This window comes from Molossus molossus, unplaced genomic scaffold (assembly GCF_014108415.1).
Source record: "Molossus molossus isolate mMolMol1 unplaced genomic scaffold, mMolMol1.p scaffold_m16_p_19, whole genome shotgun sequence".
In the NCBI taxonomy this organism is placed as follows: Eukaryota; Metazoa; Chordata; class Mammalia; order Chiroptera; family Molossidae; genus Molossus; species Molossus molossus.
In genome coordinates, this window is record NW_023425354.1 from 44,333,370 (window position 1) to 44,357,878 (window position 24,509).

At 56.2% G+C, this 24,509-nt stretch overlaps 1 protein-coding gene across 4 annotated transcripts; it reads right to left on the reverse strand.

Annotated features, from left to right (window-relative positions):
* Positions 1 to 227: 227 nt before the first annotated feature.
* Positions 228 to 17,024, reverse strand: P2RX1 (purinergic receptor P2X 1). 4 transcript variants are annotated; one of them, XM_036267759.1, is made up of 13 exons: positions 16,621 to 16,971; positions 7,152 to 7,299; positions 6,796 to 6,867; positions 6,286 to 6,355; positions 5,935 to 6,031; positions 5,549 to 5,629; positions 5,163 to 5,316; positions 2,895 to 3,022; positions 2,385 to 2,475; positions 1,961 to 2,026; positions 1,531 to 1,632; positions 1,326 to 1,423; positions 228 to 511 (listed from the first exon to the last, which is right to left on the reverse strand). In XM_036267759.1, the coding sequence occupies exons 1-12, from the start codon at positions 16,755 to 16,757 to the stop codon at positions 1,358 to 1,360; spliced, it is 1,212 nt and encodes a 403-aa protein (XP_036123652.1). In that variant the 5' UTR covers positions 16,758 to 16,971; the 3' UTR covers positions 228 to 511; positions 1,326 to 1,357. The 4 variants fall into 4 exon arrangements, with proteins under 4 accessions (XP_036123652.1, XP_036123651.1, XP_036123655.1 ...); XM_036267758.1 differs by having other exon boundaries at positions 228 to 1,248; XM_036267762.1 differs by having other exon boundaries at positions 228 to 1,423; positions 5,175 to 5,316; positions 16,621 to 17,024.
* Between the last annotated feature and the right edge of the window lie 7,485 nt (positions 17,025 to 24,509).

A 24,509-nucleotide genomic window follows, 5' to 3' on the forward strand; every position in this document is an offset into this window, starting at 1 on the left:
AAGAATGCCAATGTTCGGGGCTGTGCCAGGACAGTGGCCCATGTTTAGAAATGAGCTAACTCCCAGCACTGACCCTGCTGGGCTCAGGGCAAAGTGTCAGCTCACCGCTGCCCACCAGCAGATCCAGAAGGACCTCAAAGATCACTCGGCTCAACTCCACTGTTCACAGATGAGGACAGAGTTTCAGAGAGAGCTGAGAAAAAATGCAGAAGGCAGAAGCTTGTCCTCGTTCCTTTTATTGTACTCCACCCCTTGCTTTCCCCAGACCTGGTGTTCAGACAGAGCCGGGCAGGCCTTGGGAGCTGGGGCTGGGCCACAGGCGGGGAGCCCAGGGTTTGGCCAAGGCTCCCACCTGACCAGAGGTAGCTGAGTAAGGATTCATGGCTGACGGGGCTGTCCTGGCCTGACACACTTGTGAGAAGCATTTCCCATGGAGGTGACATGGTGTGGACCAGACGTCTGTGCTTGCAGGTGTAGGTGTGTTCAGATGGCTGTGTTTGCAGGGCCCAAGCTGTTCAAATACACAGTGTGGGTAGAAGGGGGTTGTGCATCCAGGTGAGTGTGCAGGAAACACTGTGTGGCTCGTGAGCACACCACACACCTGCTCACCACCGGCAGTTGCCAGGCGATGCAGGCCCAGGCTGTCTGCTAACTGATCCAGAGCATCTTAAACGGAGGTCCCTAACATGGCCTGGGGCGGCTGCTGGCCTTGCAGATCACGTGGCCAGCCTTGGCGAGTCTGGTTCCCTAGGTCTGGTGTGCGCCCAGGGCCTGCGGGGTTGATGAGCTCCCCACAGAGCTGAGGCCAGTAAGACACAGGGCTCAAGCAGAGCTATCAAGGGCATGTTGTGTGGTGCTGCGGATGCTCTGTACTGTCCAGTAGGGCAGCCACCGGCCCCATGTGTCCACTTAGCAGTTACAACATGGCTAGTTTGAGGAATCAAAGTTGTTATTTCATTCCATTTTAATTAATTTAAATTTAAATGGTCCCCTGTGGCTAGTGGCTGTCCTATGGGAGAGCACGGGTCTAGAGACCCGAGGTAGTGGGACGGGTGAGGCCCACAGAGGGAAGCTCAGAGCTCCAGTTCAGGAGCGAGAGGGGCCGCCCGGCGCCAGCACCTCCACTCCAGGAGAGGCTGAGGCTGGGGTGAAGTTCTCGGTGGGGTGCACAGTTGGAATCAAAGCTCAGAATTGCACAGGTCTCTCCCGGGTCCACACTGAGCTGCCGGCCAACCGATGTCTACCTGGCTGAGAGGGCAGGAGAGCTTCTGAGGAGACCCCTCCCCCCGGGCTGGACCCCCCAGGGCCTCCCCTGGGAGCCTCACACTGTGTCCAGTCAGGAGTCAGGGGCGGAGGGTCAGGATGTCCTCATGTTCTCCTGCAGGCCCAGGGTCGAGCTGGTGGCCGCGGGGTCACGCTCTCTCTGTGTGACCATTAGGGTATAAACGTCAGTCTCCAGAGAGCAGCTGGCTCCCCGCCAGACTTAGGGGCCTGAGGCCTCTGCAGGGCCTGGCTGGGGAGTGCTCTTACCGCCTCAGGCCCCATGTCCTCTGCGTACTTGAACTTCTTCTGCTTGTAGTAGTGCCTCTTGGGCAGGATGTGCAGCAGCAGCAGGTCGCAGAGAACGGTGGCCTGAGGGCAGGAAGGCGGTGGCTGACCAGGGAGGCTCTCCCACTGGGAGCCCTGGCTGAACCTTGCCCTCTCCAGACCTCAGGGGCTGGAGGGCAGAGGAGGCTCTGCAGGCCCCGCAGGGGACTGAGACTACCCCAGCCCACCTCGGTCCTCCCCAGCTTTGGGCCTCAGTGTCCTCAGACATACTGTGGGTGTAGGGTGCTGGGCGGGCTCAGTGAGGGTGGCCTATTACAGTCAAGTTATGGGGTGAGGCACTTGTCGATGCTACTGAAATGTGGAAGAAGAGGAACTGACCCCAGCACAGTGACCCCACGTTCCCAGCGCTTACCACCCCAAAGATGCCGATTCCGGAGCCGATGGTAGTCATTGTAGGAATGATGTCAAACTTCCCAGCCTAGTGGGGGCCAGGGAGGGAAGGGTTAACAGGCAGCAGGGGCACCATTGGAAAGGCCATCCTCAGATGCGTGCCCCAAGGCCAGGCCCAGGCCCAGGGGGCACCTTTCTGCACTGTCAGCGAGCCCCACAGCCTGTCACCAGGGTCCTGACTCAGCTGCTGGTTTTCACCTGGGCTCTGCCCACCCGGACACAGGGAGATGATGGGGGAGGTGTGATCCCAGGCTAGAAGCCCTGCCCTCAGGAGAGAACTGCTGAATGAAGCCCACCCTACTTTCTGTCATCTGTCACCACAGATGCCCAGCAGGCACTCACAGGACCCGAGAGTGTCTCTGGCTGCCCCTCAGCCTGACACTCACCTTGCCGTCCACAAGGATGTCAAAGCGAATCCCAAACACCTTGAAGAGGTGCCGGTGGTTGGTCCCATTCTCCACGAAGTACCTGGCAAACCTTGGGGAAAGGGTGGGGTTGGAGGAGCGGTGATGGAGAAGCATCTTGGGTGGGGCGTTCCCAGAGCATCAGGGATGCAGGGGCCCTGAGAGGTCCATGAGGACAGCTCCACGCTCCAGGATTCCGGCTCATTTCAGGAACGCTGCACTCAGCCCTCGCCCTGACTCCTCAGGTCAGCAGTTTCCCCAGCCATTCCCGCCAGCTGGGCCTCAAGGGGACCCAGAGCCAGGGACAGGGGCCCCGGCCTCCAAGGTCTTGCTCCCTGCTGGCTCCCTGCTTGTTCAATCCCTGGAGGACAGGAGAGGGCCAGGCTCCTCTGCTCCCCTCCCAGGGACACGTGCTTGGCCCCGAGGATTCTGGGACTAGAAAAGCCCACAGGACCCCAAGGAAGGGTGCAGTGGTGGGGGCCTGGCAGGCACCTGAAATTGAAGCCTTGAGACAGATTTTTCTCCGCATACAGCCCATGGAACTCATAGATGGGTTTGCAGTGTCGCACATGCCAGTCCAGGTCACAGTTCCAGTCGATGGTGATGCCTATCACGCCACCCTGCCAGGACACAGGCGTGTAAGAGCTGGGGTTTCAGGATCCAGAAGGACTGCCTTACAGCTGGTGCCGGCAGTCTCTTGAAGAGGAAGTATTTTTTGGCTTGAGAGCGATGCCGAGAAACCGCTTTACTGTCGGTCCTCTCACCCTCTCTGGCCCCACCTCCTGCCCATCACACTCCAGCTTTCTGACAGTTTCTAGAACACACCAAGTGTTTCCTACTTCGGGGCCCACGCAGATGCACTTCCCCCAGTTCCCCACGAGGCTGGCTCTTTCTCATTCTTCGGTCATTTCCCCTCCGAGACCTTCCCTGACCACCACCCCAGTCTAAAATATAAATATCTGTCACTTTTAATCATATATTTATTTTGCATGATTATTTATGAACACATTTCTTCAAAGACTGGGAACTCCATGAGGGTGGGGTTGTCTGCCTCATTCACTGACCCCTGAGTTCCTAGCAAAGTCATAGTGTGGGAGGCAAGTGAATAGTTATTGCATTAAAGAGTGAGTCTGTGCCCAGCCGGTGTGGCTCAGTGGTTGAGCGTCGACCCATGCACCAAGAGGTCGCCAGTTCGATTCCCGGTCAGGGCACATGCCCAGGTTGTGGGCCCGATCCCCAGTGGGGGGCATGCAGGAGGCGGCCAGTTGATATTCTCTCTCATTGATGTTTCTATCTCTCTCTTCCTCTCCCTTTCTCTCTCTCTCTCAAATCAATAAAGAAAAAAATTTTTTAAAAAGAGTGAGTCTGGGAAGACTTGGGCGAGGAAGGGAAAACTTAAGAAAGTGAAGCTCGTCAGGGTGGGCCGAGCAACCAGCAACCGGAGAGTTGGGAGGTGATCAGAGCAGGGCAACTAGGCGGTAGGCTGATACCTGGAATAATGGGGGGTGAGAAGTTCCTAGTGGGGGTGGCATGGAGATTGTCAGGGACAGAGGGCTCTAACAATCAGCATTCTGGTCCTGGAGTTGCTACAGTGTAAACCCACTGCAGGGGAGGACAAGCTAGGCCCCAGGGCTGAATTTATTTACCTAGTGTCCGCTTTCGCTCTCCAGCAGCTGACTTGAGTAGCTGGAGCAGACACCATTGGCCTGCAAAGCTAAAAATATTCTCTGGTTCTTTTTTTTAAATATTTTTAAAAATTGATTTTAGAGAGGAGCGGGAAGAGAGAGAGAGGAGCATGGATAAGAGAGAACATCGATTGGCCGCCTCCCGCATGCCCGGGCGTACTCTCTGGTTCTTTAAAAAAAAGTTAGCTGACCCCTATTTCAGACGAATGTGTTGTGAGTTTTGTGTGTGCACGATGTCACAGAAGAAGGGCTGATTCCCAACAACCACATGGAGCATGGACAGAGGGTCGCCACGTGCCTGGCGGCCCTGCATGAACTCACTTGATCCTCGAGACCGCCCCATCAGACGGGTGCTGCCATTGCCTCCACTTTGCAGGCACAAAAGCTCAGACACAGTGAACGTAAGAGACTTGTTTGAGGTCCCGCCGCTCCCTAGGGATGGAGCTGGGATTTGAACCCAGTCGGACAGGTCTGTGTTCCTTAGGAGATACTGCTTCTCTCAGAAACCCAGGTGATTGGGATCTTGGCCTCTGGAATTCCCAGCATTTCTCAGGGCCACGGGCCATAGGCCATGGGATTCAAGCTGTTTTTATCTACTATTTTATTTTATTTCATTTATTGATTTTGAGAGAGAGAGAGGGAGGGAGAGGGAGAGAGAGATAGAAACATCGATGAGTGAGAACATCAACTGGCTGCCTCCTGCATGCCCCCCACTGGGGATCAGGCCCACAACCTGGGCATGTGCTCTGACCAGGAATCGAACGGGCGACCTCTTGGTGCATGGGTCGATGCTCAACCACTGAGCCACACCGGCCAGGCTTATCTACTATTTTAAAAACAGTGGGACCTCAGCAGACATCCAGGTGACAACATCTGCCCATGTCCACTCACTATGGGCATCGCTTCTGTGCCAGGTCCATGCCAGACCCTGCCAAGGAGCCAGCCTGACCCTGCCTCCCCAGTATTAGAGGATAAATCCATTATACTCAGCCCACATCAGGGAGGCCGGAGCTGAGACCGACTGGGCCTGAAAAGCCTTTATGGGCTTGATAAGCCCCAGGTGGGGCCCACTCGCCTGGCGCAATACCTTCTCGGCCAGGGTGCCGAAACTCTGCCCTGACGCTCGTGCCACGTAGCCGAGGTTGAAGAACGGGCACAGCGGGTGTAAGATCTTGTGATAGACGCATTTCTTCATGTAGGTGGCGTTCACCTCCTCCACCAGGTTGCGCCTGAGGAGCAGAGGGCATTGGCGGCAGCAGTAAGCCAGCTGGGAGGGTCCCCACCGTGTCCCGAAGCTCTAGGACCCCTCATGGGCTCCAGAAGTGCCCCTCCCACAGCCCTGAGAGACTGAGGGCAGCCCGTCCCAGGAGCCCGGTCTCCAGGGTGAAATGAGCAGGAGCAGAGGGTGGCGGCAGCAGCCTCCTGGTACCACCTGCCTATTTGCCCACTTTCCCCACGAACCTGTTGACCTGGAAGCGTGGAAAGCTGATGCTGTTCTTGATGAAGAGAGTGAAGTTCTCAGCCTCTCGGAGCAGGGCAGGGCTAAAGGAGACCACACTCACTCACCGCCCCTCCCCAGAAGTCCCACGCACCCACCAGAGCTCAGCATGGTGTGGGGGCGGGTCCTGCTGGGGGTCCTGATGGTGGATGGATGGGTGTGCTCTAATGGTGAACACAGGCCCCTTGGCAAGGGACCAGGGGGATCTGTGACCTGGGCTGCACAGATGGAGAGAGGGTGGGGTTGGAAGAAGGGGGTCCTGATCCTTTCCAGGATCCAGATCCAGATGCCCCTCTGTCAGGGCTTGGGGACCCTTCTCCCAGCTCCCTGGAAGGACACAAGGTGTTACCGTGGGACATTATCATCCACTTCCACAGGGCACCAGCCGAAGATCTCACAGGTCTGCACGGTGTCATTGAAGGCCACACACTTGCCTGTGCGGATGCCTGGAGAAAGGGAGGAAGCCCTGGGTGCACACCCAAAGTTGGGGGTGCAGGGGAGGCCCCCCAGGCCCCATCCCTAGGATTTCCCATTGATGGGGCATCCAAAAGCAGAAGCCTGAGGACAGAAATGTGGCTGGGTCTGCACAGGGCAGGCCAAGGTCAGGGTGGCAGGAGGGGAGAGGGCAGACAGGACTCCCTGGGGGGGGAGGCCCGGAGCTGAAAGGGGCTGTGGAGGGGGCGGGAGGAGGTGGCCTTACCTTGAGCCTTCCATTCTGCCTTCCCTGGGGTGCAGCCACTGTCATCCTTGCACGTGCCGCCTTCCGGATGCTGGGGGAGGGGAGAACTGCTGGCCCCAGGCCCCTTTTGCTGGGATCCTGAGAAGAGCCCCTCCCAACCCCAGGGCCCTAGGGAGGGTGTGGGCCAGAGTCTCAGATATCTTTGGGGTGACCCTTGCTCAAGGTCTCCTTCCCCCAGGGCCTGCCCAGGACCCCTCTGGGCTCATGCCCAGCTTCCCACTGCTGATGTCGACGGGCAGGGGCTTGTAGGCTGGCCTGGCACAGAGGCTCCACATTCTGCGTGGCACACAGCTGGGAGGGAAGCCTTGGCAGTGTCCGTGGTGGCTTGTTACTCTGTGTAATTCTATGAAATCCCCCACGTGGCCCCCGCAGGGAGCCTGGCCAGCTTCACGTGCAGCACCTAAGGGGACTCCTCTTCCATGTGGTTTCCCCCTTTGGGTTGAAGGAGGAGGGATGGGCAGCAGTCCTCACCTCTGCACAGTAGCCTTGGGCCTGATGGGGCGTCACGATGAAATTGGTCATGACCACGAAGGAGCTGTCCCCCTGGAAGTGAGGGGCAGGGCTCTGAGCTGGAGAACAGCCCCTAGAAGCCAAGCACTGCCCAGCAGCTCCTAGAACCCACAGGGCACGCCCTGTGACACTCCACACCCCGCGATGTCGGAGCGGGATGATGTTAGCAGGCTGCTTCTGCCCTTTATTCACAGTTAGGGAAACCGAGGCCCAGAGAGAAGTAGGGGCTGACTGGTCCCACAGGGAGTGGGGACAGAGCCGAGCTCAGCTCTGAGCGAGGACTGGTGGGTGGAAGGTGTATCCCTGAGACAGCTCACCTGGGCTGGGAAGACATAGTCAGCCACGTCCCAGACCTGGGGGCTCAGGTCTGGGAGCTGTGTCACAGCCAGTCCCTTGAGTTTCACAGACACGCTGCTGATGAGGCCACTGGAGGTCTGGTAGCCCTTCTCGTAGACAAAGACCCACCTGCAGAGAGTTGAGAGCAAAGGGGTCATTCAAGGATGGCAGGTGGGTGTGTGGGCCCCTGCCCTTTCTGGCACCAACTGGACAGGCCAAATCCTTTCCCTTTCCCTCCTCAGATGCATTTCTGAGCCACTGTCTGCTCCTGAAGCCACATCTCGCCGGAGGAGGAGAACCTGCCTCCCCCGCTGGCCAGCGCCCGGAGGTCCACCCTTCTTTTCGCTCTTTAAATATGAATTCCCAGGGAGGAGACCCACTGAAGGACTCTTTCAGGTTCTTTTCCAAGAGCAGAATTTGCTGATGCCTGCAGGCCAAGCTTCTTGAACCCCAATCCTCATTCAAAAAGTAACCCTTTCTTTCTGAGGTCCTCCCACTGAGAAACAGCAGAGCATGAGGGCTGAAAGTCTGGCAGCACCTGTCCGCCCCCCCCCCCCCCGCCCCCCGTGAAGGCCCTTGTGGGAGCGGCTCAGGCTGAGGCCTCCCAGATTTCTTGGGGAATTCTGGCCTTCTCTTCCCAGCATCGAGAACCCCTATTCCCATGGGTTTTCTACTTTCAATCTAGGAAGTTCAACGGAGCCCATCTCCCTCTTGCCCCAGGGACAGACACATGATCAAGGCTTGTCAATCAATATTTCATCACCCTAGCAACAGGGATGGGTCTAAGGATGAGCACATGACTTGGGAGTTGCAGCAATGAGGCCAGGGTTTTACTTGGAATTACTGAGAAAGAGACATCCTCTCTGCTGGGTGGCTAAGCAAGGTGGCCACAAGACCAAAACTAGGGTGAGTTATCTTTGCTGCCTCACAGAGCGAGCTTGAGAGTGAAGCCGACTTAGAGGAGAGCCGGGCCCGGGAATGGAGAGCGGCAGACTTGCACGTGTTTCAGCACCGGGACCCAGCCACCCCTAAAGCATGAAAAATAGACTTCTGCACTTAAAAAAAAATTTTTTTTTTCTTTATTGATTTTAGTGGGGGGAAGGGAGAGAGAGAGAGAAACATCGATGAAAGAGAACATCGATTGGCCACCTCCTGCCCCCCACTGGGGATCAGGCCCACAACCTGGACTTGTGTCCTGACCAAGAATCGAACCTGTGACCTCTTAGTGCATGGGTTGACGTTCAACCACTGAGCCACACCAGCTGGGCTCTACTTCTGGACTTTTCAGTTGCATAAGCTAATGAATTCCCTTCCTTTATTTAAGCCAGTTTGGGTTTGATTTCTATTGGAAACACTCTTACCCAGAGTGTGGTTCTCTAACTCATGGACAGACTCTTCATGGAGACTGATGTAACTCTGCTCGCGTGTGTGTGCGCGCGTGTCCATGGTGCCCATCGGACTGTGGAGCTGTGTATCCCCAGGGCAAATCTGTGAGCGCACCTATGGGCACGTCTGACGGTGGGCAGCTCTATTCATGCCCCCTTCGTCTCTCACTCTACCCTCAGTCCACCAGGCCAAGTAAAGCTCAAAGACCCTCTCCTGTGCCTTAGAACTCAAGCCTGGGAGCAGAATTCTCCAGGTCTCTTGGTCCCAGAGACGCTGCTCTCTCGGGGCTGTCTCCCTGATCCAGGCCCGGGAAGGCAGCCCACCCAGGTCCTCCTCTCACCTCCCATGGCCCTTGCCTCTTTCTTCAAGCCCCTCTCCTTGCCTGGCTCTGGAACCAAGCCACTCCCAAGCCTAAATGTGGTCACTGCTGCCCCCTGCAGGTCCCAGATGGCCACAGGTGAGGCATGACAAAGGCCCCCAATTCTCAGTGCCGTCAACCTGGCTCCCTGCCTCCAACCCCGCAGGAAGAGTGGGCATCACCTATGCCCCACCCTCCTTAGGTTGCTTCCTCCAGGATGGCCTCTGGCTTCATGCCAAGCTCAAAGGAGCTGTTGGGGAGTGATGTGGGAGCCGCTGCATGTCCCGAACCCCCTGCAGGAGAGCTCACTGGCCTCTCTCTGGCACCTCTGCCCCCAGCGTCCAGCAGCATTTCTCTCTTTGCCCAATACCAACTCCTCACAATATCGATGAGAACTGAGGTCTGCGAAGCATCTCTCCTGCGTCAGAGGTGGACCCCAGGCCAGGGCCCCCAGCCCAGCACTCTGCCCCCTCCACTGAGCATCGGCATGTGTGCCAGGAGCCAGAAGTGCGGGGAGGGGTGGGGTGGGAGGAGGAAGCAGAGGCACACTGAGGCTGCCGGCTGGGCTGATGTGCCCACTCTTGGTTTTCTGCCCCGGTGGCTGTCAGTCTGGGGGTCAATGGGAAAAATCAGATCTGGCATCAGTGACTCAGTTCTGATCATAGAATGACCACGGTGCTAGGTCCATGCCTTCAAAGCCTTGACCCAGCTTTGCTGTCACCACTCCGGGAGGTCACCATGGGGACATGATGCCAAAAACAGGGAATTTTCAGAAGTCCCGCTCCTTCCAGAAATTCTCTTTCCCATTCTTTCCCCCTCCTTCTCAGCAAAACCCTATAGTGAGTCTCTCTTTAGCAACCCCTCATGGAAGAGGCCACATGTTGGAATGGCCAAGAGTGTAGCCTCTAGGAGCACAGAGGTCGAGGTTCAGGTGTGAGCACTGCTACTCACCAGCTGTGTGGCTTCCGGCTACAGACTAAACTTCTCTGAGCCCTGGCTTAAAACAGAGGTGATGACACCTACCACAAAGACTGTTCACCCAACAAATATAAGCAAGGCCCTACCATGCACAAGCGGTGGCTGGGCCCCAGGAAGGAAAGAATCTAGGTCATTGTTTGGGGGATACTCCCATGAGTTCCCTTTAAAGAAATAAGCATGCACAGGTGCATAATAAACAAGCCTCATATTTTCACTGTCTCTACTCTTCCTTCACTAACTATTTATTAAAAAAATTTTTTTTCTTTATTGATTTTTTAGAGAGAGAGGAAGAGAAAGGAAGAGAGAGCTAGAAACATCGATGAGAGAGAACATCGAATGGCTGCCTCCTGCATGCGCCCCACTGGGGTTTGGCCCACAAACTGGGCATGTGCCTTGACCTGGAATTGAACCGGCGACCTCTTGGTGCATGGGTCGACACTCAACCACTGAGCCACACTGGCCAGGCCTTTACTAATTCTTTAAATGTCCATCTATCCCCATCCCCCTGGCCTCCATTCCCAGCCCAGGCAGAACCCCGTGTGAGCTAGACCTCGATTTCTATCTCCACTTCTTTACTCTCCCCCGAAATTCAGTTGCACACATTCATTTAGTCATTTAACAAATATTTATTTGTCAAGCCCCTATTATGTGCCAAGCACTGTTCTGGGCACTAAAAAGACAGACGTGAACAAAACAACCCAGAAGTCTGCACCCAAGGAACTTATATAAATGTGGACAGGTCCCACTGCTTGGTGACACATATTCCTTCCCCCTGCCCCAGCCCCCTGCCCCGGGCCTCCCAAAGGTACCTCGAACTTAAGTTGACCCGTTGGAAAAAGTCTGGCAGTTCCTCAAAAAGTTAAACATGGAATTTCCATTCGACCCAGCAATTCCACTCATAGGTACATACCTAAGAGGTCTGAAAACATACATCCATGCAAAAACGTGTGCATGAGTGTCCATAGCAATGTAATTCATGAGAAACAAAGGTGGAAACAACCCAGATGTCCATGAACCAATGAGTGGATAAGCAAAATGTGGTATATCCACACAGTGGAATATTATGTGGCCATAAAAAGGAAGAAAGTACAGATACATGCTACAACATGGCTCAGAGAAAAAAGCACGATTCAAAAGACCACATATTGTATCATTTTATTTACATGAAATGTCTGGAACAGGCAAAATAGATGTGGGACGGGAAATGGGGAGTGATTCAAAGGGGCACAGGTAGGGTAGGTTTGTGTTTTTTTAATTTTTTTTTTATCTTCACCCGAGGACATTTTTCCATTTTTTGTTCAGATAGACTGGGAAGGAGAGAAAGGAAGAGAGAGAGACAGAGAAACATCAATGTGAAAGGGACACATCGAGTGGCTGCCACTCGCACAACCGACCAGGGCCGGGGACAAACTGCAGCCGAGGTACGCGCCCTTAGCGGGAACCGAACCCGGGTCTCTCTGGACCGCAGGCCAATGCTCTCACCGCTGAGCCCAACTGGCCAGGGCTGTTTTGTTATTTTTTGAATGGTGAAAATGTCTGGACTTAGATAGTGCTGGTGGTTGCATAAATTTGTGATTATACGAAAACCCACCAAATTGTATTTTTTAAATGGTGATTGTTATGGCATGTGAATTATATCTCTAAACAACTATTCAGTAGAACCAAGCTGAATGCCTCCTCTGCCCACAGAACTTGCTCCCCTGGTGCCCTCACATTGGAGGATGGCACGAGACCTACCCTGTCCCCAGGCTCAAAACCTGGGCATCATCCTCACACCCTCCCTGTCCTTCATGGCCATCCTTTGGGCCTCTCCGTCTTGTCTGCCCTCCCTTGGCTTCCCCGTAAGGACCCAGAGGGGTTTGTTGAGGGAGGCTGAGAGCAGCTGGGGCAGATGCTGGGGCAGCTCTGGGATGGGGCTGGAGGACAGGTTGTGTGGCTGCTGGGACACAGGCTGTGACACGGACCACAGGCAGGGGTTGACCAGACTTGGCCCATGCTATGGGGCACAGAAGACTTGGGGGAGGGGCAAGGCAGGGACGAAGTTCAGAGGGGGGGCTCCGAGGTTAATCAACATGCAGTCTGCAGACAAGAGACAAGTCAGGCTGACAATTTGCGTGTGTGTGTGTGTTTTTAATGATTAGTTTTATTTTCTTTATTGATTTTACAGAGAGAGAAAGGGAGAAGGAGAGAGAAATAGAAATATCAATGAGAGAGAATATCAATTGGCCGCCTCTTACAGGCCCCCCACTGGGGATCTGGCCCACAACCTGGGCATGTGTCCTGACCAGGAATTGAACTGGCGACCTCTTGGTGCACGGGTTGACACTCAACCACTGAGCCACACTAGCTGGGTGACAATTGTGTTTTTAAATTTTTTAATGAGTTGCCACCCTCTGAAAACCAAGAGGTTTCTTTCACCCATAAATTCCATTTCCCACTACTCCTAAGGAGTCAGAAACTCTGACCATGCTGGGTGCATGTTCCCCTGCAGCAGTGACGGGCAGAAGCTGAGAAGTGGCCACCCTGGTGCATGGCCTGCCTGGGTGATGACCTCTGTTATCCACACTTACTTCCTCTGCTTTGGCCTCATCCTCTCCTCTTATTGCTGTACCTCTTCACAGCTGTCCTGCCTCTGGCTCCCATCTCCACCCCAGCACCTGCCTGCCCCAGGCTTCCCCTGCTAGACACCTCCCATGGCTCCACCGCCTGCAGAAGGCCACGCTTCTCAGCCCTGAGTTCAGAAGCCTGTGCCAGTGGCCCCTGCTTACCCTCCACCTCCTCTCCCTTGGCTCCTTTCATGCTCACCCAGCATAACCCTAATGACTTTTTTATTGTTCCTTTCCTGCCCCAGGACCTTTGATCACACTCTGCTTTCCATCAGGAGTGCTTGGACCAGGTGGGCATACAACCAGGCTCCACCAATCAGGGCATTCATTCCCTTGGCCACAAGGATTGTTTCTGAGATGGGTACGTGACCCAGCCTAGGCCAGTAAGAGTTGGACACAGGACTTTTGCTGGAACTCCGGTGAAGGAGATGCTCGTGTGTCCCTGGGGGAGGCTAAGCCGGGGAGACGTCAGCTGAGAGTTACGGGGGGCTATTTGCCACTCTGAGGACAGAGAGCCTGCCGGAGAAGGAAGCCTGGCAGAGGAGAGCAGAGCGGAGTACAGGAGACCCTGGCTAGCTTCACCGGAGAGCCCAAACAGGACCGGCCTGAACTCCTCGTCTCCGGTGAGAGAGCTAGAACTTGCTCCTCCTGTGGCCTCATCACGGAGGATCCAGCCAGGTCTGAAGCCTGCATGGATTTTTCAGTTACATAAATCAATCGATATCCCCACTCTTCCTTCTAAATACAGTTTGACCAGGTCTCTGTCTCCAGCAACCGAAGGATTTCTGGTGAATTCATCCTCCTCCCCTTGCTCTCCCTCTACCTGCCCTGTCCCCACCCCTGTCCCATGAACCCAACACAGCACTAGGCATGGAGAAGATGCTGGAGAAACGTGTCCAGATCCATTTCTTCCGGAAGTAATTTGTATCTGTCCTTATCCCTGGTTGGTGTGTTCCAGGATCAATTTGGAGGTCTCAGGAGCACATGATTTCAAGAGCTCCATGTGCAGGCGCAGGGAAGGGGTGAGGACTAATGTGAGAAGAGGCCTGGGGTGGAGGGGGAGGGCTGAGGAAAAGCTCCCAGGCTTTTGTTCAAGGTTTTGTTCCACCACTGTGTCACCTCCTCCAAGAAGCCTTCCCAGGCTTACCTCCCTAAGCAGCATTCACAAATCCCCTTAGGACTCTCCTGTGTGCCCCAGAAAGACCCTTCTCCCCAGAGCAGAACAACCCCAGGCAGGGACATGTCTCAGCACACCCTTTTACGGGCCTGCTAGATCATGGATGACACTCCATTGCTTACACACCTCCAGTTATGGAGAGCTCATTACTGCCCACGAGACATCTCTAACTACAAATTAACCACCATAATTTGAGCCAAAAAGAGTCTTTGCTCAGCTTGCCAGGGCCTCAGGCCCACCTGCTCCCTCACTGCGCTGGGCTTCCCGGAACAGTGGGCCCGAGAGAAAACAGTCCCCTCCTCGGCATCTCAGCCTCTCTGTCTCAGTAACTCTCTCTCCATTTCTAAGTCGCAAAGCCTCTCTCTTCATCTGAGTGAGTGGCTGTGCTCCAATGTCTGTCCCTCTGTCCTGTTCTATTTCCGTGGCTGCCCATCTGCCACCTGGGCCATGCCCCTGTCTCTGGTGTCTGGGAGTCTGGCATTTCTCCTATGCTCCCCTTTGTAACACCCAGGGGACCAGACATTCTGATAGATGGGGCCTTGGAAAGAGGTGTGTGTGTGTGTGTGGGGAGGTGATTAAAGAAAGGTTGTCTTTCCTCGGGAAAGAGAAATTGTTGAACCTCTGTGCTGTTGGAAGGGTTTTCCCCACCCCTGCTCCATGGAACAGTTGGGAAATTGAGGACGGAGAGACCAAGACCAAATCCAGGCTGGTTTCAGTCTGCAGCTGTGGGCTCCTAGCGGAATGGTTAGTGCAGCTGTGGGCAGTGGCCAGGCGAGGGCGCCAGAGACAGCAGGAGTCACGGCCCATGCAGGAGCCGAAGGCTGGACTTGAGGGTGTGGCTGCAGGACCCTGCCTTCCTGACTCCGCTCTGTGACTTGGGTGGTCAGCCCCTGTCCCTGAGTAGGTTTCCCCTTCCAGGATATCAAGGCTGACTTTGCAGCCGCACATTTGGGTTCAGATCCTGATTCAGCCTCTTTCTAGCTGTGAGATCCAAGCGAAATCGCTCAGTGTCTCTGAGCCTCACTGAGGCTGAGGAGGCCACATCTGTTTGGAAACCCAGTAGACTGTGTTCGGAGGGAGGGCGTGAGGCCCCCACCAACAGAAGTATGTGTTCAGGACCGAATGACCTGGGAGCGTATGCTGCAACGGGGGGAGGGAGGGAGGACTGTCCCTTTCCCTCTGACAGTCTGTGACCACCACACAAGAGGGCCCGGCCTGCCCCGGGTGCTGACCTGGAAGCAGACGCGGGGGCCGCAGTGAGGGCAGTGTTCTCCCAGCCCCTTTGGGTGAGGGGGGAGGGCAAACTCTCTTACCTGGAGGATCAGAAGAGTGGCTAACGGTGGCTTTTTAGGCCTGTCTTGTGCTGGGCAGCACACCATCAGTGCCCCATTAGAAAGAAGCCCTTGCCCTGGCTGTTTGCTCAGTGGTTAGAGTGCCGGCCCTTGGACCAAAGGGTTGTGGGTTCAATTCTGGTCAAGGGCATGTACCTGGGTTGCAGGTTCCATCCCCAGTCCCGGTCAGGGTTGTGCAGGAGGCAACCAATTGATGTGTCTCTCACACGGATGTTTCTCTTTCTCTCTCCCTCCCTCCCTTCCACTCTATCTGAAAATCAATGGAAAAATATCCTCGGGTGAGGATTAACAAAAAAAGAAAAAAAAAGAAAGAAGGAGCGGAGCCCTTGTGAGGTGGGAAAGACAGAGCGAGGCCTGAGGGTCAGGGTGCCGCAGCTTGGCAGGGACTTGCAGCTGACTTGCCTGTGACCCGAAACCCCCACTGCTCCTCTCTGAGCCTCAGTTTCCCTCACATGCTCAAATGGCATTGCAGATGTCAAATTGGTTTGTGACCAGAGAGAGGTAGAAGCCAGAAGGTGTCATGGTTCGGGCCCTGGCCCCCAGGCCTTGAGGGCAGGGGCGGAGGGAAGAATGTTCGGATGCCAGAGGCCCTGGGGGAACCAGGACTCTGTTAAGCTGCCTGGGCTCCAGTCAGCAGTCCTGCTTTGGCCCCACAGCAGAAATGGGGACACGGAGACAAGAGGGGAAGGGCCCTCAGGATCACACAGCAAAGTCAGACAGGGGCTGTCAGGCACCCCTAGACTACCCAGCAGGGGCTGAGCTCCCTTTAGTGGCCCGGGGTCTCCAGGAGCCCCTCTGAAGAGCTCCTACGAGTGGACATGATGCCCCCACGGGCAGATGCCAGGCAGCCATGTCAGCCTTAGGGACACCCAGCAGCCACACCCAGAAACAGGAGGGCACATGAACCCACACAAAGCTCTGGCCACGACACATATGCATCCACACACCACATACACACATGTGCAAGCCCCTGCCGGGCCGGCCCTGGCTCCCGGCCTGATTTCAGGAAGATGACCTTTGCACAGTCCCCAGACTATCCGGACTCCAGGGGAGCCCCACTTGACTCCTGGAACAACGGGACGGGCCCCAAGATGCCCAGAAAGGAGCTGTGAATGACCTCCAGCCTTTGCCTGATGAGCCCCCATTAAGGCAGCAGGTGTTCCAAATGTGAGGGTTTCTCTGCTCCGGGTGTCTCAAGTACCCCCCTCGTTTAGGCAGGGCCCGTGGGAGCTGGGCCCGTCAGATGGCGGTGGCCTCTGTCTCTTAGTATGTAGAGGGACTCTGGCTGTGGCTCACTGGGGCCCTGGCCTCTGAGGCCACTCACCACTTGAGGGAGCCGATCCTAGTGAGTCGGTTCCACAGAGCCCAGCGGCTTTGCCTCTCATTCACCAGACGACCCAGGACTTTCCCCTCTGTGCCCATTCCCACGGTGACTCAGCCAGCTCCCATTCCTTCTCAACTGCACCATGGCTTGTCAGGAAGGATGACAACCAATGGAAAGAAAGAGGGGCTCCTTGGGGTCACGGAGGGCATCCCAGAGCCTAGAGGACAGACCCCAACATTAGTGGGCAGCAGGGAGGGGCCCAGACTCACCCAACAACGTAGACCAGAACCACGAGCTGGGTCAGGCGGAATATGACGCCCACTTTCTTGTTGCGCACAAGCACCATACGGGGGGTGTCATATTCGAAGAAGAAGGCGGCCAGCTCATCCTGGAGCCGCCGAGCCATGGCGGGCCTGGCGGGGGCTGCGAGCTGCGCCCCAGCCCAGCCGTTGCTCTCTAGGCGGGCAAACACCCACGTCCACAGCCGTTTCTAGGGGCTTCCCAGCCCCTTGCAAAGGGCAGAGCAGGGCAGGTGGGGCCAGAGGTCAGGAGTCAGAGGTCAGTTGGAGGCGCTTGGTTTGGGAGGGAGAATCCTCGGGTGATCAGAGCAGCTTTGGGTCCCTGGCAGGCAATGGACTGTAGGACAGCTGCGCCTGTGGACAAATAAATTCCCAAAGATGGATGGGGGCGGAGCTGGTAGGGTCACCCAGACCGGGCGGGCTGCCCCTCCTGGCTCCGCCTGCGCCCTGCTGGGCCTCCGGAAACAGAAGCTGTTGGCAGGAAACCATGGGCCACCCATCACAAGGCAAAGATAAAGCTGTCAGCCCCCCGCAAACCTGGTGGAACAGGACTGGGGGCTTGGGCAAGGGCGTGGGTGGAGTGTTTGCAGGCCAGAGCCCTCCCCAAACCAGGGACCCATCCCCATATCCAAACATCCTCTCCACCCTGCCCCTTCCCCCCAACCCCCGTGGGGAGCTCAGCCTCTGGGGGCCTACAGCCGGGAGGGCCGAAGCCCGAGGAGGGCCACTTCTGGTCCAGCTGCCTGACACTTCCAGAGCCCATGGCAGGACCCCCAACCCCTGTCCTCGTAGTCCACCTTCCATCCACCATCTGTCCGACTCCAAGCCTGGCTTGTGCCCGGTCAGCCTCAGTGTCAGGATGGCAATTTCACTCCCCGGCCTCTCCCACCCTCTGTCCTGTCCCAGCCACACACCCACATCCCTTACATGAGCAGAGGGAGGAGGTGTCCAGACAGGACGAGGATCGCTTCTGTTGCACATCACCATCGGGCTCCTCGAGACCCGTCCGGGAAAACGGACATCAAACGGGCCCGTTACCATGCCTGGCTCTGCCACTTGCTGCCTGGGGGGGCTCGGGTATGTTGCCCGTGCTCTCTGAGCCTGTTTCCTTATCTGAGAAATGGGGACAATAACGGTAATGGAATTTCCCCTTAGAGCTGGAGGCCTTCCTCAAACTTCACCTCTTTTCTTTTTATCCTCACCCGAGGACATTTTGCATTTATCTTCAGATAGAGCAGGAGGGAGAGAGGGAGGAAGAGAGAGGGAGAAACATCAACGTGAGAGAGACACATCGACTGGCTGCCACCCACATGACCCCAACCGGGGCCGGGGACAAACTGCAACAGAGGTACATGCCCTTAGCGGGAGCCGAACCCTGGGTCTCTCCGGTCTGCGGGCTGACGCTCTAACCGCTGAGCCAAAGTGTCCAGGGCAACCCTCACCTCTTTTTGCAGATGAGGAAAGTAGAGCAGCCCTGGCCAGTTTGGCTCAGCGGTTGAGCGTTGGCCTGCGGACCAGAGAGTCCCGGGTTCGGTTCCTGCTAGGGGCACGTACCACAAAAAAAAAAGAAAGAAAGAAAGTGGAGCTGCCCTGGCTGGTGTGGCTCAGTTTGTTGGGCATTGTCCCAGGCACCAAAAGGTTTCTGGTTCGATTCCTGGTTAGGGACTTGCCCTGGTTGCGGGCTCAATTCCCAGCAGAGGGTGTGCAGGAGGCAGCCAATTGATGTTTTGCTCTCACATCAATGTTTCTCTCTCTCTCTAAAATGCAATTTTAAAAATCTTAAAAAAATAAAATAAACTAGAGCTTCATCCCAATACACCAAGGTTTCGGGTTTGATCACTTGTCAGGGCACATACAGGAAACAAGCAATGAAGGCATAAATAAGTGAAACAGCCCTGGCCAGTTCGGCTCCGTGATTAGAGGGTCGGCCCGCGGACCACAGAGACCCGGGTTCGGTCCCCGCTAAGGGCACGTACCTCGGTTGCAGTTTGTCTCTGGCCCCTGCTGGGGTTGTGCAGGTGGCAACCAGTCGATGTCTCTCTCTCACGTCGATGTTTCTCTCTCTTCCTCCCTCCCACTCTATCTGAAGGTAAATGTAAAAATGTCCTCAGGCGAGGATAAAAAAATAATAATAATAATAATAAGTGAAACAACAAATCGATCCCCCCTCCTTCCTCGCTCTCTCTCAAATCAATAAATAAAAATTTAAAAAAAAAAAAGAAAAAGAAAGCAAGCCGCACTCAGAGAGAGACGTGCACTGCGCAAGCTCACCCTGGGCAGTGCTGAAGGACCCAGTGGAAGCAGGAGAGCCCCCCCTGCCAGCCCTCACCCAGGCTGTGTCTTCAGGTCTCCTCCCGAAGATGGGGGGTGAGGCTGGGTATGCTCGGAGCCCCTCCTGCCCCGAGTCCAAGCTGCCTCACCCTGAAGGCTGTGGGAGTCTTCTTCCTGCCAGGCCCGAGCTGGGAACCCCAGCTCTCTGTCAGAGCAGAGCCACTTTCTGGACAGCAAGGGTCCCCAGAGCAGGCAGGCCCACAGCCATCCAGCACCCGAGGTCAGCCCCCCAGTCACAGATCAGCTTCACCCCACACAGTGTCTGCCAATCTCAAGCTCAATGGTCTGCCTGACGCCACCTTCAAGGGGGTCGGTGAGAACCACATCCTGGGCTTTTTCATGGGAAAGTCTAGAGAAGCTGGGAGCCAGAGCTGTGGCAGTCACATCCCCTCGGCCCCATCTTGACCCCAGACAAAGGGCCTGTCGCCTTCCCAGCTGACCCTATGGCACTTGGAACAGCTGGCTCAGGACACGGACTGCTTGCTATGGGGAGTGGGGTGCACGCTGACACTTGTCTAAGCCATCTCTGAGTCCCCTTCTACCCACACACCCCACAGGACACCACCCAGGATGGCAGCAGGTGCTCAGTAAGGGGGGAAAGGGAGGGAGTGGGAGGAAGGCAGTCAGGCAGTCAATTTGTCTGTCCCTTTCATACCATTACCCTTACCACGATCTCCTCCTCTGCCTTCTCCTCCTCTCCCTCCTCCTCCTCCTGCTCCTCCTCCTCCCCCCCTCTTCCTACTCTCCTCCTCTCCCTCCTCCTCCTCTGCCTCCTCCTCCTCTGCCTCCTCCTCCTCCTCCTCCCCCTCCTCTTCCTACTCTCCTCCTCTCCCTCCTCCTCCTCTGCCTCCTCCTCCTCTGCCTCCTCCTCCTCCTCCTCCTCCCCCTCCTCTTCCTACTCTCCTCCTCTCCTCCTCCTATCTTCCTCTTCCTCCTCTCCTCCTCCTATCTTCCTCCTCCTCCTCTCCCTCCTCCTCCTCCTTCCCCTCCTCTTCCTCCTCCCCCTCCTCTTCCTACTCTCCTCCTCTCTTCCTCCTCTCCTCCTCTCTTCCTCCTCCTCCTCCTCCCCCTCCTCTTCCTACTCTCCTCCTCTCCTCCTCCTATCTTCCTCCTCCTCCTCTCCTCCTCCTATCTTCCTCCTCCTCCTCTCTTCCTCCTCCTCTCCCTCCTCTCCCTCCTCCTCCTGTCTTCCTCCTCTCCTCCTACTCCTCTCCCTCCTCTCCTCCTCCTGTCTTCCTCCTCTCCTCCTCCTCCTCTCCCTCCTCTCCTCCTCCTGTCTTCCTCCTCTCCTCCTCCCCCTCCTCTTCCTCCTCTCCTCCTCCTCTTCCTCCTGTCTTCCTCCTCTCCTCCTCCCCCTCCTCTTCCTCCTCTCCTCCTCCTCTTCCTCCTGTCTTCCTCCTCTCCTCCTCCCCCTTCTCTTCCTCCTCTCCCTCCCCCTCCCCCTCCCCCCTCCTCCCCTCTCCCTCTCATCCAAGGATCCAGGCTTGCTGATAGGCAGATGGACCAATGGACTGATGGCCTCCCCTGCCTGGCTAAATTTAGCAGCTCTGTGGAATATGGAGGGAGCCTGTGCCCTTCCTGGGGGCCAGCCCGGGCCCTCAAGAGGGTGGGCACAGGCTCCAATGGGTTCCTTTAGTCACTCAGACAGACTTGCTTGGGGTACATACACGTGCTGCTGTTAGAGTCTCGGTTCTGACCCTGGCGTTCAGAAAACAGACTAGCAAGGAGGACTGTCTCACTGGGGTTGTTATCACACCCAAAGCATGCCCAAAAGAAATAGAAATAAAGCAATTACTTTTCCTTCCCCAAATTCATTTTCTTGCTAAAAACCCCCCAAGAGTAACTGATGAAGTCAATATTTCTTTCACTAGTTCTAAAATGTTCCACCTGGCCCTGGCCGGTTTGGCTCAGCGCTTAGAGCGTCAGCCCGCGATCCAGAGAGACCCGGGTTCGGTTCCCGCTAAGGGCACGTACCTCGGTTGCAGTTTGTCCCCGGCCCCGGCTGGGCTTGTGCGGGTGGCAGCCACTCGATGTGTTCCTTTCACGTCAATGTTTCTCTCTCTCTCTCTCTTCCTCTCTCTCCCTCCCACTCTGAGTAAAAATGGAAAAATGTCCTCAGGTGAGGATAAAAAATAAAAAAATAAAATGTTTCACCTGAGGCCTGTGCTTTTCTGCCCCTGGCCCCAACCCCACACCCCAGAGACAGACACCTGCGTTTATTCTAGGCACTGGGGGTAGGGGAGGCAGAGGTGGCCAGGGCAGGGTTCAAGTTTAGAGGGACACAATGCCTTCATAGGTTTTTAAAAACTCAATAGGTTTTTAAAAAACAGCTTGTGAGGAAGGTACTAGACTCCTCACTTCGCAGATGAGGAAACCAAGGCTCTGCAAGGTGATGCCTCGTCCAAGATCACACAGCAAGTCACTCCCATGTCTGCTGGTCACCAGCAAGGAGGCTCCCCAAAGTCTGAGAGCTTGGCCCAGGGCCCACCCCAGGACTGCAGCACTTGGGAGTCTCCAGACCAGCCTTATAAGCCCAAAGGCCGGGTGGCCAGCTTGGGTGCTGGCCAGACCTTGTAGGGAGACAGGGCTGTGCTGCCAAGCGCCGGGCCCCAGGACAGCTCCCCTGCCTGGCTAAATTTAGCAGCTCTGTGGAGCGTGGATGGGGCTCGTGCGCCCATCCTGGAGACCAACCCGGACCTCCAGGGGGTCAGCACAGGCTCCGGGGGGTCTCCTTAGCCCCCGAGAGTTCCAAGGTTGCAGGGGCCACACCGCTGCCAGCAGAGTTCAATCCCGCACACCGTCTGGGCCTCCCTGGGTGTCCCAGGGAGTCAGCCAACGCCACGCCCCTCAGATGCTGCTGGAACAGGGCCTGGGCCGGCCTCACAGACGGTCTGGGGGAGGTTGGGGAGTAGGCATCTGTGGTGTGGCTGCAGTGGGGGTCCCCAAGGTCGACTTCTCCCCATGGCTCAGACTTTGTACTGCTTCTCTGGCTTCTGTTATCCCCCCCACTACGAGCCAGGACTGGCTGGAACCTCTCCTAGTGAGTATCCAAGTCATCACCCCTCCCCGTTCTGCTCCTCCTTTTGGGCTATTTCCTCTTGGTTCCCAGCCTCTTCCTGCCCCTGGAATGTGGGGTACCTCCCTGCCTCTGAAACACTGAGCACCCCTTGGGAGGCTGGTGTCCTTCCCTCTCCTGAGGACGCCGACACCTCTGCCTCCACATGGCAGCTGCGTGCCCTCCCTACCTCTTCTGGCTCCTCTTGTTGGTTTTATGTTAATCCTCACCTGAGGATATTTTTTCCATTGATTTTTTAAAAGAGAGAGTGGAAAGGAGGGAGGGAAGGGGAGAGAAAGAGAGAAAGAGCGATGTGAGAGAGACGCAGCCATTGGTTGCCTCCAGCACACGCCCTGACCGGGGCCAGGGATCGAACCTGCAACCCAGGTATGTGCCCTTGACTGAGAATCAAACCTGAGACCCATGGGTCCCTAAGCCGACGCTCTAACCATGGAACCACTTTGGCCAGGGCTTGTTTTTTCTTCTAAATCAAACTGTATTGAGGTCTACGTCAAATACAATTAAAATGTACACATTTCAGGCACAGTTTGATGAGTTTTGACAAATGCATGCAATCCCCCTGGTCTGTCACCCTCAAATGTCCCCCCCTGCCCTCTGCTATCACTTTCTCCAGCCCCCAGCCCAGGGACCTGCTCAGTCACTACAGGTCGGTGCCTTTTCTGGGCCCTCCTGGAGGTGGGGTCACACGGCACTCGCTCTCTTCCAGTCTGGCTTTTGCTCAGCACCAGGGTTTTTTTTATTTTAATTTTTTTCCCTTTATTGATTTTAGAGAGAGAGGAAGGGAGAGAAAGAGAGAGAGAAACATCGATGAGAGAGAACATCGATTGGTTGCCTCCTGCACACCCCCCACTGGGCATCAGGCACAACCGGGGCATGTGCCCTGACTAGGAATCGAACCAGCGACCTCTAGGAGCATGGGTCGACGCTCAGCCACTGAGCCACACCGGCTGCGCCAGCACCAGGGTTTTTTTTTTCTATTCTCACCCTAGGACACTTTTGCATTTATCTTCAGATAGAGCGGGAAAGAGAGAGGGAGGAAGAGAGAGAGAGAGAAACATCGATGTGAGAAAGACACATAGAGTGGTTGCCACCCACACAGCCCAACCGGGGCCGGGGACAAACTGCAACCGAGGTACGTGCCCTTAGTGGGAACTGAAACCAGGACTCTCTGGTCCGCGGGCCAACACTCTAACCGCGGGCCAACACTCTAACCGTTGAGCCAAACCAGCCAGGGCTAACGCCAGGGTTTCAAGCGCCATCCTGTGGCTGCATATACAGGCTTGATCCTTTTTACTGCCGAGTATTCCATGGTGTGGACATACCACACTGTTCGTCCTTCCCGTCGGTGGACATTTGGGTTCTTTCCAGTTTGGGGCTCCGGCGAATAAGCTGCTGTGGACGCCGGGGTTCAGGTCTTGAATGGGGGGGTGTCTTCGTGTTCTGTTCTTAACCCTCTATTTCTTCGAGTGCAGCCCCAACCGGGTCTCTCCTACCGCCGTGAAGAGGGCAGATGGGGGCCTGGCGGCCGAAGGGGGTAGGGGGAAGCCGCGAGCGTTTTGGCAGCTGCCACCCCTGAGCCTGTGGGAAGCGTGCCGGGGCTTGCCCTGGAATTCCCTCCTGCCCCTGGCGAGCGGTGGTGAGGTGGGAGCCTCTGTTTACCTTGGCTGCTCCGTGTTGGCCTGTCCGGCTCCATACTATGCGCCGGACAAGGCCAGACTCAGGCCGGCCTGGCTGTGAGCCCCGGCGGCCAGGAGCACCGAGCCTGCACCTCCTACCAAAGCCCCCGCCTGTCTCCTCTCCACGCCCCGCCTGTCTGCCACGACGTGTCCAGCCAGATGGTCAGACTCCCCAGGGGCCTCCCTGTCTGTACGATGACCCCTAACCCCGCCTGGCCCATCCCATGGAGCTGGTTGAGGACCCTGGAGACGACGACAAGGTGTTTGTGTCTGAGGTCTAGGTGGCCCTTTTGCCCACCCCTGGTTCTATGCACCAAATCCCGCCCCCACCCCAACTCCACCTGGGAGCTGCTAAGGGTGGGCCCCATCTCCTGTGGTCACCGCTGGCTCCATGGATGTGTGAGCTGTGCAGTCACAGGGGCCCTGTGCTGAGAAAGGCCCTGTGCTTGGTTTAATGCTCTGTTGTCACTAGGAAATTCTTGTTTTGAACGAGGGTCCATTTTCATTTCGCACTGAGCCCAGCAAATTCTGTGGTCTGTCCTGCCTCTGGCCCTGTGGGCAGTGCCCGCGGCCCCTTCCCAAGGCAGCTGAAAAGGTGCTGAACCCTCACTAGTGAGTCTTCCCTGCAGAGTAACAGAGATGGGGGGCCAGGGCCATTCCCCTCCCAGAAACCCTACTCCAGGGTGAGTCGGGTTCATCTCAAGCAGCCTGGCAAAGGTCCCCCGACACTGTGAGCTCAGGGAAACCTGGGGGAGGTACATCTGAGCTGGGCTTAG